Source organism: Thunnus maccoyii, chromosome 1 (assembly GCF_910596095.1).
Source record: "Thunnus maccoyii chromosome 1, fThuMac1.1, whole genome shotgun sequence".
Lineage (NCBI taxonomy): Eukaryota > Metazoa > Chordata > Actinopteri > Scombriformes > Scombridae > Thunnus > Thunnus maccoyii.
This window is the reverse complement of record NC_056533.1, coordinates 2,050,360-2,068,035: the sequence shown is the minus strand read 5'-3', so window position 1 is coordinate 2,068,035 and position 17,676 is coordinate 2,050,360. Positions and strand designations below refer to the sequence as shown.

At 38.7% G+C, this 17,676-nt stretch overlaps 1 protein-coding gene across 2 annotated transcripts in view; it reads right to left on the bottom strand.

The window, feature by feature from the left end:
- arnt2 (aryl-hydrocarbon receptor nuclear translocator 2) overlaps positions 1–17,676 on the bottom strand; it is a 95,653-nt gene that overhangs the window by 58,635 nt on the left and 19,342 nt on the right. The window contains exons 3-6 of one of the 2 annotated variants that reach the window (XM_042395326.1): positions 14,316–14,363; positions 12,002–12,049; positions 9,358–9,571; positions 6,355–6,568 (exon numbers count right to left, since the gene is read on the bottom strand). In XM_042395326.1, the coding sequence (XP_042251260.1) occupies positions 6,355–6,568; positions 9,358–9,571; positions 12,002–12,049; positions 14,316–14,363 (524 nt within the window). The remainder of the gene's footprint in view (positions 1–6,354; positions 6,569–9,357; positions 9,572–12,001; positions 12,050–14,315; positions 14,364–17,676) is intronic. The other variant, XM_042395407.1, reaches the window with a different exon arrangement.

Sequence of the window (17,676 nt, the reverse complement as noted above, 5' to 3'; positions counted from 1 at the left end):
ACCCTCAAAGCCTTCAATTGGTGTTGACATGTTAGAAGAACTGTCTACACTTTTGTAAGGAGATGGTGACAATAGAACCTATTATAGTATCAGTTTATCAGTTGGTGAATTCAATTAGAGTCAAACTATTCCTTATTTTGCCAAGAGACCCAGTAGAAGTTCTTTGAAGACCCCTGAAACCACCTCAAAGGTCTCTGTTTTCCTTGACCACATGGTTTAGGTGGTTTGGTGTAGGACTGGGGCTGAGGTTGAGTTTGTGCAGGGTGGAAGAAATAAAAGGTGGTACCCCACAGCTTTATTTTGTTACTATAACCTGCAGAATCAGGCTCCATCACCATCAGAACAGGACTGATCCCTTCCAGATGGAAAAGGAATTCACAGCATTTCACAAATATGAAGTTCACTTGAACTTGACACACGACCATGATGGTGTTCTTCCACACAGATGCAGTTACAGGAAAATAAGCTGATGACCACAGTAAATACATAACAGACAAGATTACATCATCAACTATTTAACCAAAGAACACAAAACAAGCAGATGTGTCACTCTCTCTCTCAACCACGCATGCTGGGTCATTATTGTTTTTCTCACTTGCTTCAATTGTTGAATGAAAATGTTTGAATAATGATTCTGAAAACACTGAGTTGATTTTCTTTATTAACATTATAGAAATTTCTTCTTGCTTGACCCATTGATGCACTGACTTTGCCTTGGTGGCAAAAATGGATTATAGTGCTTTTCTAATGGTTTGTATTACTCTCAAGCACATTTATTAACATGCTCACTGTGTAAATCCTAATATGGGACTATCTAGTAAAAAAAAAATTAAAAATCATTTAGGCAGTGTGGGAAGTGTAGGATTAAGTGCTTTTGGAGCTTGACTCATACTGGGAACAAAAAGTCAAAAAGTCAGGATATCTCTGCTGCCTCTGCTGTACAGATTTTTACCAGTCTTAATTAAATCCAGCTCATGTCAGTCCTCCAACATCAGAGTGTCTGGACAGGTAAAGGTCTATATACTGTACATAATATCTGAATGTCTACCTGAATGTTGTCTGTTTTGTTAATTAGTACATTCAGTGAAAGAAGGACAAAATGAAGTTTGTTAGTTTCACTCTGTTGTGCTCTGGATGCAGAAAACTGATTGTATCTTCTACCCTGTATACTTGCTTTTTACTTCTCTCAGTGTGCGTACAGTTTTGTGGTCAAGGTGTAAATTATGGCAAGTGTGACATGAAACATCTACCATATAAATAAAGTTATTATTATTACTGGCAGTAATGTTGTCTGAACATGGGAATTAATGAACCCATCAGCAACAATGGCATTTATTACTGTTGTAATGATGTTTCCACCACAAATAATATGAGATTATGAAGAGAGTGTGCTACATATTCAACAGGACTGGAGATGTTGCTGAGTTTGGAATTTCAGAGAATTATGAAAATATGTTCTCTACTGTGATTTGACAATAACCAGACAGGCCTAAAACAGGGGCCATACCACTCAACCACATGATCTATCAACAATCTCAACACTTATATTCTTTCCTCCTAGTCCCACCAACATGTCACCATGTACCTGTTCATCCATTGTCAAGAACAAAATGTCAATGGTTTTCCATCTGATCGTCTCTCCTGGTATTTACTGGTCTCTGACAGCTAAGTTAAGGTTGTAACTCTCCCCACAACAATCATATTTCCACCAACAGGCTGACACTGAGGGAGAATCTACCTCTGTAAGGTATGAGACGCAGTGTATTCTCACTGTATCCGCAGCTTTAAAGCATTTCTTCATCCATTATGGATAGACGGACACTGTTTACTCCTCACAAACAGAAATGTACTACAGTTCTGTGCTGGAACGTCTTGGTGAACAACAGCTTGGTGCAGTGTCTGTGTGCAGCTTCCTCACGTCTTGTTGTCACGGTGAGGTTGCCGCTTCTGGTACCATCGTGCCTGTGCAGAGACACTATAGCACGCACTATAGCTGGAGCCACTGTATATAAGCACCAGGCTCATGGATACATTATTGTTCATCAAGAAATAGTTCCAGCATGTGATTCCTCCTAAATCCATTATTTCTCTTGTTTACAGGTTACATGAGCTAGATACAAAGTGTTAATTACTGAGCTTTAGAGGTGTAGAGCTTTGGACAGAGCCAGGCTAGCTGTTTACCCCTTCTTTCAATCTTCATGCTAAGTTAAGCTAATCATACTTAACGCACAAACATGAGATTGATATCCATCTCCTCATATCATTCCCGGAAAGAAAACCATTAAGTGTATTGTTGATTTTTTGACAGTCTGGTCTGACGAACCAGCTTTAAACCCTAACCCTAACCCTAACCATGACCCTGACCCTGACCCTGACCCTAACCCTAACGCTAACACCCTACCCCTAACCCTAACCCTAACCCTGACTTGTTGAAGGAAGTGCAAATCCACCAAAAGAATCTCAGGCTGAATCCAAACCTCCAGCCTCTAGACTTGGACCCCATACATACTGTGACATGTTTACTGTCATATTCATAAGTTCTTGACCCTCTAACCATCCTCCAACTCAAGTAATTCTCTAAACTATTTATAACGGCACTGACAGTTATGCAAGATACTGTATTTATAACAGAGAGAGAGTCTGAAAGAGAAATAAAAGTATATAAAGGTTTATCCCTTTCCTGTGACTATCCAAGCACTTCTAATATTACAATCACATCAGCTAAGGATCCTCATATTGTAGAGGATCTTTTTGGTTTGCTGGATAAAATCATTTGGTCTAGGTATATTCTTTGTGTGTGAAACATCAAGACCTCACCGCATCAATAAACTTCAAAATCAAACATGAAAAAAGTGTTGTCTTTGAAAATAAATATAGGACAGTTGAGAGCTAGAGCCTTTCAACTGCAAATGTGCGTTAGTCCAGACGTTTGGGTTCAGCCATCGGTTTTTGTGTCTCACAGCGGTCTTTAATGTACTTCACAGACTTGCCTCTGAGCTAAGGTCAGGGCCCATATTTAGAAGCCTCAGTAGGAAACTGTAGGTTCTTTACAGCCAAAACCTTCAAGAATGATGACCATGACCACAAGATCAACACAACAGTCTTAATGTCTCTAAGGTAAAATGAAAAATATTCCAAAACACTCAGTGGATCACTCACATACTATTCCCGCCACAATAAACTACAGACAGCAACAACTGGTGTGCAGGAAACAATCACTTGTTCCACATTTAGCTGCTTAATGTTGTTCAGACCTTCCACGTCAGCGAGCTGTAAAAACATGCAGTCCTGCTACAGGCAAAACAACAAAGTTCAAACAGTGAACAGCAAAAGAAGGAGACAGAGCCTCTAAAACATACTGCTTTAGTTCCACTGACTTCACTGAATGAAATTTAACTCTGAGAACTGGGACTTCAAAGACTGTGTGTGTGCTTGTGAATGTGTGCATGCTTGTGTGTGTATTTTCATCTGTCACAGCTCTTGATGGAGATTACTGAGTTATATGGATTACATGGCCCTGCTGGGTATTCAGCATGGTTAAAAAGGCCCTCTGGGGTCAGATGGACACATTGATGAACACAAATACAAACTGAGATGCTCTGAATCCCCAGAGAACCATGGAGGGAAAGAGATTTAACAAGACAATGTTGCCCTCTAGTGAGCACTCTCAGTGCTCACTAGAGGGACACTCAGTGCCTTATAACATAACGTCTTTTTGCATCTGAAACGAGATAAAGATACTGACAAAAAGTAGAAAAAGAGATCACACTCACATTTTAGCTTTGCTGCACTGGCTTTCTGTAAAATCTAGAATAGAGTTTAAAATCCTTCTCCTCACTCACAAAGCTCTTAATGGTCAGGTACCATCGTTTCTTAAAGAGCTCATAGTACTGTATTACCCCACTAGAACACTGCGCTCCCAGAATGCAGGCTTGCAGGCTTGTTATGATTTGGTGCTATATAAATAAAATTGAATTGAATTGATAAATGATATGAAGAAGTAAACACAGAGGAAAAATCACTTGACAGGAAAGCAGACTTTATAATCTCTGCCTTAAAGTGATATTGCCTGAGCCTGAGTTTAGAGAGTTTTTTCATCTAAAGGGTTCTCAAACAATTAATTATTGCACTTCCATAAAATTATGGGACTCACAAGAGACACATTTTAAAAGCAAAGAAAAAGGAAGCAGACTGACTTTAGTTCCACCCGCCCACATGTAAAGAATTCTGACTTTTCCCCATCTCAACTTTGGTTTTTGGACTTTTTATAGCAATGCTGCAAAGTCAGAGGACAAGAAATATTTTCTCATTTAAAATTACAACAAACTTCTTGCACACCATAGAGTCTATATGGCCTGTATCTGACTGTGAGGGAAAAAGTGACTCAACATAAACACATTTACTAGCACCCACACCAGTCTGATTTATGACAGTGAACCTGGTCAAAATGTTGCTTTCTAAACCTCAAAGACGTCAACATAGAGCACACAGGTCAAGTGTGGCATAACACAGTATACTGAGTCAAGTCACCACTTAAGAGTGGTGTCAAAAGATTGTCTGGAGAGTCAACGTCAAGAATTATTATGAATTTATAATTTTGTACATTGCAATAGTTCTTTCTAATGGCACGACATCTAGTAGACACATCTAGTCTGTGTTGCAGATCTATCATAACAGAAATAGTACAACTGCACCCACAGGTAACACATTTTCTCAGGAGTACTTCTCTGAAATTGTCACAAAATCTGATCAAGTATGAGCCCCAGATGTAAAGGTGTAATTTTGGTGCTTCGTTTTCGTACATACTATCACTGCCTTACATCAAAATTCGTGTGCAAATGCAATAGATCCCCAACTACTGTCATGTCAAATTTCCTACTGACATATTTAGTAAATTAGCTGAGTTCATTTTAATAAAATATGGGTCATGAGTGAGTCATGGTGGCTCTGAGTTGGAGATGTACACAGTTTATCACTGAATGATTGTCATTCACATCCACATGAATCAAGATTAACAATCTAACTATTCGATCAGTTCTACCAGGGTTATTCAATGTTGTTTCTTCTACAGAAAGGTCCTGATTCTCTCAGGTGTATCCAGCTACCAGCAGACCCAGCTGAAAGGCACCACACTGCAGTGAGGTTGACCACATTCAGGGCTGAATACATTTCTAATAAATCCTTTAAGTAAATGCAAATCCTGATTTGTCTTTTCAGAACAGCCAGAAAGAAATGACATTCTAATCCTAATAGCCATGCTGACTATAAATGTGTAATAGCCATTTAAAGAGGTAGCATTCTGTGTTCTGACACACTGGTAGATATTTTTAATGTAACTTGTATGTAACCTTTTCGATGTAAATGACAACCCATTCTTAAAACTTGGAGTCTGGACTGACCTTGACTCTCTATTTGATTAATGAAAAGAAATGATCTATACTCATAGTCTCAACTCTGAAGGTGACATATGGTCTGTGTAGAAAAAAAACAGCCGTTGTGTCATCCATGCCTATTTTTGCTACAAAGTAGCCACTATGATCAGTCACCTCCTCTCATGACTCACAGCATAGAAGCTGAGTGCTGTAAAGCCCACTGACAAACTTGATTTAGCATTTATTTCTGAAATAGGCTGCATTCAAACCGACATCAGTGTGAAAAAACGCTGCTCTCTTTTTCATTTGACACAGCGCATTGACACAGCGAGAGCTCCGACACGAAGAACTCTGGCGAAACACAGCAGAGTCCGGCAAAAAAGTTGAACCAGGCTCAACTTTTGCTGCAACGCAACGTCATCTGGCGAGGCGCTGCATTGGCCGATCACATACATTACATACAAGCACACAAGAATCTACAATAGCTTGTTCACATAGCTTCTGGAGCTGCCAGAAGTCTGTGGAGGGGCAGCTTCCAGGAGCTAACCAACTGCTAATGTAGATTACAATAGCAGCACTGTAATACTGTATATTACTGGCAGGCAGAGCTTCAGTGAAACACTGTGAGCCTCACATTCAACAGCAGAACACTGTGATCATTTTTACAGTGATTAACTGTTTAACTGTTAGAATAACAGTATAATGTTGCCAGTAGTTTACCCTAATTTCACTGGGAATTATGTCACAGTGTTGTAAACAGTAACTTCATTTGTATAGAAGAAAACACAGAGCCCCTTTAAAAGTCCAGTATGGGTCGGACTCTACTGTGTTTGTTAGAAAAAATACCTTTAGCTCATTTTGTGCGTGACAGCTGGATTTACAGTTGGACTCCATAGTAACAACAGCAGCTGCTCCTGTCAGTTCTCTAGCTGACAAAATGATTAAAAGCAGAACAAAGGAAAAAAAAATAATGGCCTTCTACCTGTCATGGAGTTTTCTGAAGTGCTGAGCTGTTCCCTCAGCTTGTCCACATCATCAGGGTGGACCTGTTCGTACAGAGTGCTGCCGAACCACTCGGACTGGGGGTGATTCAGCACTGGCGTCACAGAGTCCGACACGTATATCACCCGACCTGTCTCTGCCGCCACCACAAACAGGAAGCCGTCCGCCGCCTCCAGGATCAGGTGCTTCAGTTCCTACAGCCATCAGAGAAACACATTAAACCATGAGCATACACACAAATACAGAGTTATGTACAGGTAACATCAACAGACATTGGTTACCATCTGTGTACTGTATTACATTCAGTAATGAGCCATAATTACACACAAGTGTAAGAGTCCACCACTTTTAAACAAGGTTTTTATATGTAATAGAAGTTATTCTAATTAGGCAGGCTACATGCATCCTGGTTATGAGTTTGTATATGTAAACATCATACTGGTTTCAGAAAAGTGGATAGGCCTTTATCCATGTTTTCAGAGTTTTCCCTGGATTTTTTTGAGCCAACGGTGGCAAAGGTTGGAGAACGTGCGTTTGTGTGCGCATCTTTACAGTGTTGTGTACTTAAATTAAAAAGAATCATGATTGACAGTCAAAAGTGTCCAAAGGGATTTAAATTGTATCCCAAGATGGAACAAAAAGATGAAAAATAAAGCGTTGACAAATGACAGTGTTGATTTTGTAGGCCTGGGACGATATGGTTATATCCCGATTCAACGCTATCACAATACTTGGGTGCCGATTCAATTGAGAATCAATTCTCAAATCAAAACTGTTTCTTGATTGAATGAATAGAATAGGGGGCTCTATTTTCAGTCTCTTGCTCCAGTACACTGTGTGCCAAACCTTCTGTCCTTAGTCCACTGAAATATAATGAGCCTCATACACAAACAGTGCATACACACTAATCTGTGCTTCAACCATGTGTATGAACATTTGAAGCACAAATCCAGGATTCATCAATATGTTCTTATCTGAATTTGTTCTTACTCTGTGAACACATTTCGAACTCCTTTAGACCATGCATACCCACAAATCATAAACATCCCACATCTTCAAAAATGATGTCGTCAATATTTATTCAATGTAAACAGAATATTAGAACCACATTTATTTTAAAAATGATTGGGCATAAATATACATCATTTAAAAGTGTGAAATTGCTAATAATACACTATCTATTTACTAATTATAAAATGAATAGCTAAAATGTTGTAATCCATAAATCATCATCATAAATGTAATGAAATTATTAATATATTAAAATTGTCCTATTCCAACTTTTAGATGACAGTAGCTTATATATTGGAATTTCCATATTGGAATGTGACAGCCAGTAATTTCCCCCATCACGTTTGGCCTTCTTCTGAAACTATTGTTTGCATTTCACTAGCAGTAAACTTTTTCTACTTTTTTACCCTCTTTACTGCAGCACTGCTCCAACAGAGCTTTCCTTATATAGAGAGAAGGGGTTGTGGTAGTGTGCTAATTACCCATGGCGGGCACAAGCCTGTCAACTTAGAATGATTTTGATTGACCGACATAAGCACAGTGGTAAGAACAAAATTGGCTGATGCGCAACAGTAATTTTGTGTGCAAATTAAGAACATTGCACAAATTAGTGAATGAGGCCCAATATGAAACAGAACTGGCAGATAAATGGTCCGCAGCCTTTTTGTTTAAAGTACTTATCTGCATTAATTAATGAATTAATTAACGTGAAGGCATCTTACAGTGTCTTGCCTGTATGAGATTAACAAACTGAGGAGGAGGAGGAGGAGGAGGAGGAGGAGTGCTCCACTGTGTTGTTATTAACGTCATGTCTCCAGCAGTGGAGAGCAGCCTCTCTGCTGCACCGTTAGCTCTGGTTTAAGTTGTTAAATGCTGCAGTGTGTGTTGGTCAGCCGGTGGTCTCGTTTGTTACTGCTGGAGTTCACCGCTCTGCTCCACTAACCTCAGTCTCTCAGTGACGGCGTAGAAAGTTCACAACATACTTCACCGTCATCTTGCAAAGGTAATTATTGACTCATTAACTCAAAAAATGCTTGCAACCGCTGCATTTTTTTGAAGATGAACTACAAGATAACTCTAGCATGTGTGCACTGTAGACTGTCAGAGTGCTACACAGTTGAGTTCCACATTCTTTGTTCCATCATCATCACATACTGGAATTTTCAACAAAAGGCAGCAGCCAGTAATACAAAGGCAGCTTGCCTTTGAGTTAGATAGGCAGGCCGAATCCTGGTTTTAAAAAGTTATGGCACCTACAGACTGCACCAACTTGGTAGCAATCATCTTGTCAGAGTGTACCATATCAGTGTTGAGGCATGTCATATAGTGTGATTGAAAGCCTGAAGAATCGTAGCACTACAGTATAAATACAAAAATATATATACAAGCAGAAATGTCATCAACTCACATCATTTCCCATTCTTTGAAAATGTAAAAAAAAAAATCTCAAAATAGGAGGATTAGAGTACAGCTGCAGTGATTGGTCGATACATTTCATCAGTGAAATTCTTTGACAGAACTATTTTGATAATTATTAATTATTAATTTGAATCATTTATCAAGCAAAACTGCTACTAATGTGCCTGTTTCAGCTTTTCAAATGTGATGGTTTGCTGACTAGATCACTGTAAACTGAACATCTTGGATTGGACACGGAGCTATATGGATAGGTCACCTTAGGCTGCAGGGAATTTTAACAGCCATTTTCCACTATTTTCAAATATGACAGACGAAACGATGAATCTATTCATTAAGAAAATAATAGTTATAATAGTCAATAATGTAAATAGCAGCCCTAACGCATGATGTCAATAGAAGAATATAGAGGCCTGAGAGACTACAGCCAGTCAAAAAAGTTTGTCACATGTTGTCTGTTTCCACCACTTCAATGTGATAAAAAAGCACAAAGGGAAGCTTATATGTTTTATAGGCAGTGTATGTGTACTATGATAGCTGGGAATCAGTACAGCACCTGCTCAGTGAGAAAGGAGGGCTTATAGGCCCCATCAGTGGATGTGTTGCCAGTGCCCCTCATGGATTTCATATGGGAGACAGCCATGCGCAAGATGGTCAGTTTGTCAGGTTTCCGGGCCAGGGCGCTGCAGGTAGGGACCATGTCTGACAGCTCAGTGATGTACTGGGTCATTTTGTTGCGTCGGCGTCGCTCGATTTCACTGTGGTTCTCTCTGAAACAGAGAGAAAAGTTTAGACACTTTGCTTGAACAAATGAAAGCAGATCAACGGCTAGGATGCATCTGTTCATACCTCTCCAATGTTCTGACTATGCTTTACCACTGATTTTCTCAATGTTCTTACACTGCAACCTGTGATCTGTTTCTGTTATCTGTTTTCCTCTGAGGCAATATAAATAAGTCAGCCAGCAGGGAGGACACACAAGGATGTGCCAAAGAAGGCTGTTACAGGCCTCTAGGAATCATGTACACTGTATCTGGTAAAGATGGAAACTGTTTGTCTCAAGGACAAAATCCCCTGCAGATCTTGAGCCTTAACTTTGTTAATATACTGACACTTTCACTGAGGACTTAAGCTGTCAATAAATCATTTGTTCCAACATTCATGCAAAAAATAAATAAAGTTAAAGTCCCAAAAAATATGTTTCCCCTCAAATTATATTCTCTTGGGAGTGGGAAATGCTTTAATACCACATGTAAAACAGACACAAAACATGAAAATAGTTCAACAAAAAATCTGTATAAACACACAATGTGAGATGTTTGCAGCTTATATCCTGGGTTAATTATGTTCAGTTTGATTCCCTCATTTTCTAACTTGGAGCTCCATGTGTTGTACCATAACAAAATAGAATGTCTAGGATACAGTGCTAAAAACGCAGCAGTAATCTTGCAGTTTGTTTCTGTAGTGTTTCTCTAAGTGCCTCACTATTTGTTCCAGGGGACGTGTCTAATTACTGCTGTTTGACACTGAGTGTTTTAACGATGGTGAAGCTACAGATGAAAATCTAAGTTTACGGTATATCCCATCATTATTGACTCAGATTTCATCATTCTTTCTTTTAGGACTGCCTCATCCATTTTGTGGCCGAACAGGGCTAAAACAACTAGACCCATGTTATATATGTTGTTGAGTTGTGTACTTACATTATCCCAAATGTTTCCAACAATTTTCAAACCCAGAGAAATCAGTCATTTTAATCAAGGTAACAGTCCATTTGGTCGCCTGTCAATGGCGTCATACCCCTCTACTAAAGAGTATGCATGCACAAGATGCATGCGTGGGTGTTGTGTTTGTCCACTACAATGGCGTCTACCAAAGAGTATGCGCATACAAGATAGTGCGTCGGCATTGTGGTTGTTCGACAGAAACTATTATAAATGGACTTTTATTCAGTTTTAAGCCACATTTTAATATTTTTTTTTAGATCTTGGTTTTTAACTATATCATTTAACAGGATGAAGGATTTTAGTCATCGGACATCTGTATCTTAAGTTATCAGAGAGACAAGCTTGACAAATGTTAGCGGTAGCTCGGCTAGCAGCTCCTACTGGAAGTCTGGTGCCAGCCGAACAGCGTCAGAAAAACACAGATTTTTTTTTTTTCGTGAAACCGTTTTACTCAGTGTTTTTACCTGTTTTAATCACAGGGTCTGTTCTGGAGAAGGGGAGACCTCTGCAGATAATTCGGCTCTTGGTAAAACCTGCTGAACGTTTGGATCTTATGTTATCCGAGAAACAAGCTGAGCAAACATTAGCAGCAGCTCTGCTAGCAGCCCCTACTGGACATCCTGTGCCCGCTGAACAGTGTCAGAGAAACACTGATTTTTTTATGTGAAACTGCTTTATTCAGTGTTTTTATCTGTTTTAATCATCAGCTCTGTTTATTTTGGAGAGGAGGAGACCTCTATGGATAATTCAGCTCCCAGTAAAAACATCCTGAACGATGAACACTAGAGTAATCCTAACCCCAAGAAGCTCGTTGTCTAACAATGAAGACAACAACTCCCATGATCCTACGTTTCTTCACAACGTCATCACACTCCGTCTTTTGTTACTGTTGTGATTGAGAGACCCCTAGCGTATGAAATTACATATTGTACGTTTGTATTGTGCACCAAAGTAGCACTATACCGATGTCTTACCTTACCTCATTTATCCACAGCAGCTCTTTACATTTTATGTTGTTGGAACCGGTGAGCTGTCACTTTCTGTGCGACAAATAACTATAAAACATCATCTGGTGAACTTGGCTAACTCAACCAACTCCACTGTACCTGTTTTGGGGGATGTTCCTAAATGACTGCCATATGATTGGTTAGAAATAGCTTAGGTAATTGTTAATACATTGTCAAGCAATGTACCTATTAGTGTTTCTATCGCCCGGCCCTACTGATACCTGCAAACCTGTTGAGTGAACTACTCACACCCCAGAGTGGAATAGTTTCTATGGCCAGATATAATACAAAAAAACACTTAAAACACACCAATAATGACCTAATATATTGGTATATGAACCCTCTTGATTTTTTGGCAGCAATTATTAATATTTCACTTTGTTGTGATCAGAACAGGTATAAGCTGTGCAGGGTGTACAGTCTGTTGAATGGAAAATCCTCTGTGGCCCCAGCTGGCTAGGCCTACCTGGCATATCTCTCCTTATCCCCACCAGGAATCTGATCATCATCATACCTACAGACAAGAGAGGAGACAGCATGTAACACAATGTATGTGTCTACAGAGGAAATGCATCAATATTCCTGTCTGTAATGACTGTCACATATTAACACTAGAGCCCGACCGATATATATCAGTCAGCCGATATCGGTATCATATATTGGTAGCATATGTTGTCCAATATGCGCCAATATTTGTCTTTATTTTTTAAAGTTGTATAGGCAGAATTTTATGTATATTTGATCATTTTTCTTAATTCAAGTTTAATATGTATGTACATTTGGTTTTTTTTGGTTGTGTTTTTTTATTTATAATAATTTATAATTATTAAATTCCCAGTCAAGTTTACTGTTTCAGAGCACTGCTGTTATTTTATACAATAAAGCTTATTGTTAATCTGTAAAATATCATGCCTCCATTACATAGCTGTGTCTGATAACCACTTTTAAGGGATCATTGCAGAAAATGAGAGTTTATGTATATACTGTGCATATATTAGACTATCAGCCGATATATCGATATCAGGATTTTTTTTACTCCCTAATATCAGTATTGGCATCCCCAAAAATCCAGGATCAGTCGGGCCCTAATTAATACATGAGAGTAGATGGTTCAAAGTGTGATGGTGACAACATGGATACAACTTAGAGCTGGAAAAAACAGCTGCCAATGGCTGGTGTGATGGGCGCAGTAACAAAAGTGTTCTGTTCTACTCTGAATAAGGACAAGGTACAAAACTAAATCTACTGGACACTACTGTAAAGTAAGTTCAGATCCAGAGAATCTATGATATCCTGTTGGTGCACAGCCTGGAGCTTTGATACTGCCAGTGTGTGGAAGAGTCATACCATGTGTGTTTGCCTAAAATCTGCATCACGACCTCATCACCCAAAACACTGTGCGTTACTGGCACATCACACACTGAGCGGGAGAGTGAACCAGAACTCCTGGCTATAAGACACATCAGTGAATTAGCTAATTTGAGGGAATGTACAAAGTGTGGCAAACCCTTTCACAGTATGAACACCAAGCATTCCTATATTCCAGTAAATCATACATGTAATGCTACTGTCCATTATTAAGGGTGCAGTTCCTCCTGTGTTCAGCAGAGAGCAGCTCCTCCTCTCCACTGCCACCACTCAACTTAACAGAAATAAATCCACTCTGGTGTTGTCAGCTCAGGAATAAAGCACTTACATCCTACAGATTTACACACTACACAATATGAGAAGGAAGAAAAAGAAAAAACAAGTTGAGATAAATTAAATGTGAGATGACGGCTGACATGCAGTGACAGAGAAACTCTTACTCTTATAAAAATGAAAACATTTGAGAGGAATACGAAACAGTGCACTGTATTTTTGATGGAGGAAAATAACAGTGAGTCATGAAGTATCCACAGATCAGTCATTATTACAAACACAGGGTATCTGCAGGTTTCTCAAAGATACATGTAGACTTTTTAATGCTACCTGAAATGAATCTATGACCAATTTGAAACCAAAAGTCAAAAAATTAAAAGAAATTTAAAAACTTCAACTTTAACACTATACATGAAAACTGAAAGCACGTGCATACTGTACTAAGAGCCACTTTTTAAATCAAAGAGAACAGTGAAAAACAGATCCTATTGTTGTATCTGACATTTTAATACCGTATTTCCTCAAACAAAAGATGGTAATCAATTAAAAGCCTGGTCTCTGATAATGGCCGGGGGCGTGGTCGACACAAACAAATAAGAGCTGACCCCAAAAACGTTGGAGAAAAAACAAGATGGATGGATGGATAAACTCCTCGTGTCTGTTATATAATGTGCATGCCAGTTAAGCAACATTTCCACCGCTTTAATTTAATAAATTCAACATTATCATGCTATTTTCACTCAAAGCCGACCGTCTCAGAGAGGGGAGGCCAAGAAAATCCTCATCTATCGAAGGGGGTTAGCCCTGAAGTTAGCAACTACGCGTTAGCCTAACCTTACCAGGCTCACTTTAAGTGGACTGCCTTTAAGGTGGACCAGCAGTTATAACTTTAGTGTCAATCTCAGCCGCTCTTTAATAAAGAACAGAGAAATTTGTGGCTGATGAGTGTCTTGAGTTTTTGATAACTGGTACCCTCTGCAGTTGAGGCAACAAAGGCCCCGGCCACTATTAGAGGAAATACGGTATGTGCATTTCAACATTGTAGTGTAGCCAATCATGCCTGCGGATACCCTCAAAAAGGAACTGTGTAATCTTTGTGAACTACTTTAAAAATAGCTGTCTGCTTTTGGTTTTCTCACCTTGAAAATTTGCTAGGCCCCTCTCCATCTTCATCATCAAAGTCCATTCTGAGAAACAACCAGAGAAAACATAGTTACTACTTCTAATCAGACCATGAGCTGACATTGCTATCTTCAGGCTGAGTTCCTACTGTTTCTAGTAAAAATAAAAGTTTTTTCTCATTTTGTTCTGCTGTTGTAAAGGGACAAAGTTGTGTCTGCTGACAAATAAAACCAACAGATCAATCTGTTAAAACAAATTAAATTAAATTAAAGAGTAAAGTTGTAACCTATGTACTGCATAGAAGTGGTACTGTGTCAAATAGAATATCATTGTGTCAAATAGAATATCATTTGACACAGTATCATTATTTATTTACTTGTGGACAAGCCACTTGTGGAAGTGTCACATAAAACAATATGATTTAGTAGAATTTTCATTTGTTATTGTAGCAATGTCAGATTCATGGAGAAATAGTTTTACAGTATATTTACCAGGTATCAATAGGCGTTATAGCATTTCAACCAAATCCACCGGTGGATACAGACATCACAGCACATCACTCACAGTCTAATAGCATTTATTTGTAATAACTAATTAATAACATTAACAACAAATGAAGTGTGGAAACAGTAGACACGTTGTAGAACACAGTGTAACATAAAGATAACACCAATGCAGGAACACAATAAAAGTAGTATTTATGTCCAGAAGTATGTTGCTCCAGTGCATGCTGGGAACATGCCTGCTCCCAGGACACTTCAGTGTTTTAACCTGACTGACAGTGATGTTTTTCTTCTGTATCTATCTCATGTGCTACTTTTGTCAACAACAAGTAACTGCACATTAAGGCTACTGGGACTTTCACAGGGAAGTGTTGACCATATTTGGCATTCTGGGGTGTTTCTGTATGTAAATGAGCAGACAGTATGTACCAGCAGACAGATGTAGGACAGGTGAGATTTATGATTGCTCATTGCTTCAATAAATGTGAGCACATGTTTGATAAATGCCACTTTTGTTTTCCTTTATACATATTTAGAACTTCTGCAAATGTTTTGATATGCTTTGCTCAATCAGGCCCCTGATCTGTGTGGAAATCTGATGTTTTCACATCACAAATAATAATCATATCAGGCACCAGTAAAGGCATTTAAATGTGAGTGTTACAGGTAAAATATGAGACTCTACATGTGGGTTCTTACAGGAGTTTAGTGTGGTGCGACTGTTCTGCAGGTGTGCTGTGCAACTGGGCAGAGGCCATGAATAATATAGTATTGCTTTTTTTTTTTTTTTAAATAAAAATATCTATTTATATAACCACTCAACCCCCAGTGTCCACCAAACATGTCTCTGTCATGTTCTGGCTTTGCTGTGGCTGCTGGAGACGAACTATTGACGTTCCAACCATAGTGCCAATGTCCACCACGGGACCAGAGTGTCTCATGCAGAGCTCTTTTCTCTACTCCACTACCTTTCATACACCAGGTCTGTATGAAGGTATTATTGGAGCAAAACAACTGAGCACCTGTGACAGTGAAATTTATAGTTATAGAAAATAGTCACACATGGGTATCAGTAAATTTGATGTCAGAGAAAAATGCTTTAGGAGTTCCAAACAGTTACACCTTCTCAAATACTTCCTGGCGGGTGCACAAATCCTATTCTACGAACCATAAGTTAAGAAACTCACATTTTCGCTACAGTTGCTGCAGTGTATATGGTGCAAAACACATTCACACACCCGTATCAAATAATGTGAAGTCATGGACAAAATTTGCACATCCGCAAATAAGTATGTGAATTCATGCAATGAGAGTTGCACACCTGTAGAATATTTTATCACAAATACATTTTTTTTTCTTGGATATTTTTTTCAGAACAAACACAAGTCAATAACTTCAACTGCTTGAACATTATGAGTCTCAAATGCTGTTTTTTCGCTCACAAATGACAAGTTCCACATGCTCTCACTTTTACACCACATATCTCGGTGAAATGTGGAGCAAAAATGATTTGTGCACCTGTAGAACCAGGGGCAGGTCCTGTTCAGAGGTCACAGAACCCTTTTGGACAATCAAAGGAGCTCGTTTGTGAAGGGTCCAGCAGCCAGACATTAAATTGAATTATCCAAGCATTCTGACTCAGCAGAGGAACTGGTACCTAACGTTTAAGGTATGTTTTCTGATATCACTCACCATTATACTTTTGTTTATATAATAGTTTAAATATGTGTGCTGGTCAGCTACATTGGTGATCAGCATTTCTTAGATTAGCTCCTCTTGCTAGATAATCTCTGTTGCTTTATTTAGCAATCAGCTATCAGTTTGCTATTAGTAACTGCTATACATTCTCTGTACTTATGTGTTGAAGGTGACATATAGAACTTATGAGTACTGTTTTGTGTAAACATGATAGCAGAGAACCTGAACATAAATGACTTGCAACAGTGAAAACTGTCTAATGCTGTTTGTGTTACCATGAGTCCACATCAACCAAAACTGTAATAATAATCCATGATGACAAGTCTACTGGCCTTGTATTACATTGGCTTTAATGTTGTTACTGTACATTACCTTCAAACAATTAGATGTATAATATGGGATTCACTTTAATCACATTCACATTAATATTGAGAAACAGAATAATCACAGCCTGGTCTGCTCAGGTAACAAGTACATTAATAAAATATAAATATTTATGATTGCTGTGAATGTTCAAACTTTTGCCCATCTCTACATTTCTTTCAAAGACTGACAAAGTGGACATGAACAATAGAGGGTCTGCTGTCCAGGCTGGAGGTGTCTTCATCTCGTGCACTGTACTGTGACACAGACTGCTTCTGTAAATGCAATCACATGTGTAAATGAATTGTATATAGAACAGTTTGAGCTCAATGTAAGTATATGTGACCACTGAAATACAAAAGATACCGAACTTTCTTCCTTTGTTCAGTATGATTATTATTGTCACCTCACAATAAACTTAGCTAAAGTTCAGATAATTATTGTTCTTCCAGCTGAAGAGACACTTCATCCCTGTCTGTTCTTTGACTGTCTAGTAAGTGTTTGTATTTTGTTGTTTTTTTGATGTTACCCTGCTCCACTACACCTGATTCAAATGAATGGGTCCTTATCAGGCTTCTGCAGAACCTGGTGACGAGACGATCATTTGAATCAGGTTTGTTGGGAGAGGGAAAAATCTATGAAATGAAGGACATGTCATAAACACTGCAATAAACAGTTCGCATGAATAGCATCACAACACTCATATGGCTAGGAAAACAAAGCCAGCATTTAAGCCCACGGCCCTCTGATTTAATACTTTATCTATTTTACATAGAATAAACCTGAAATTAAAATAAAATACTGGATTTCAGTC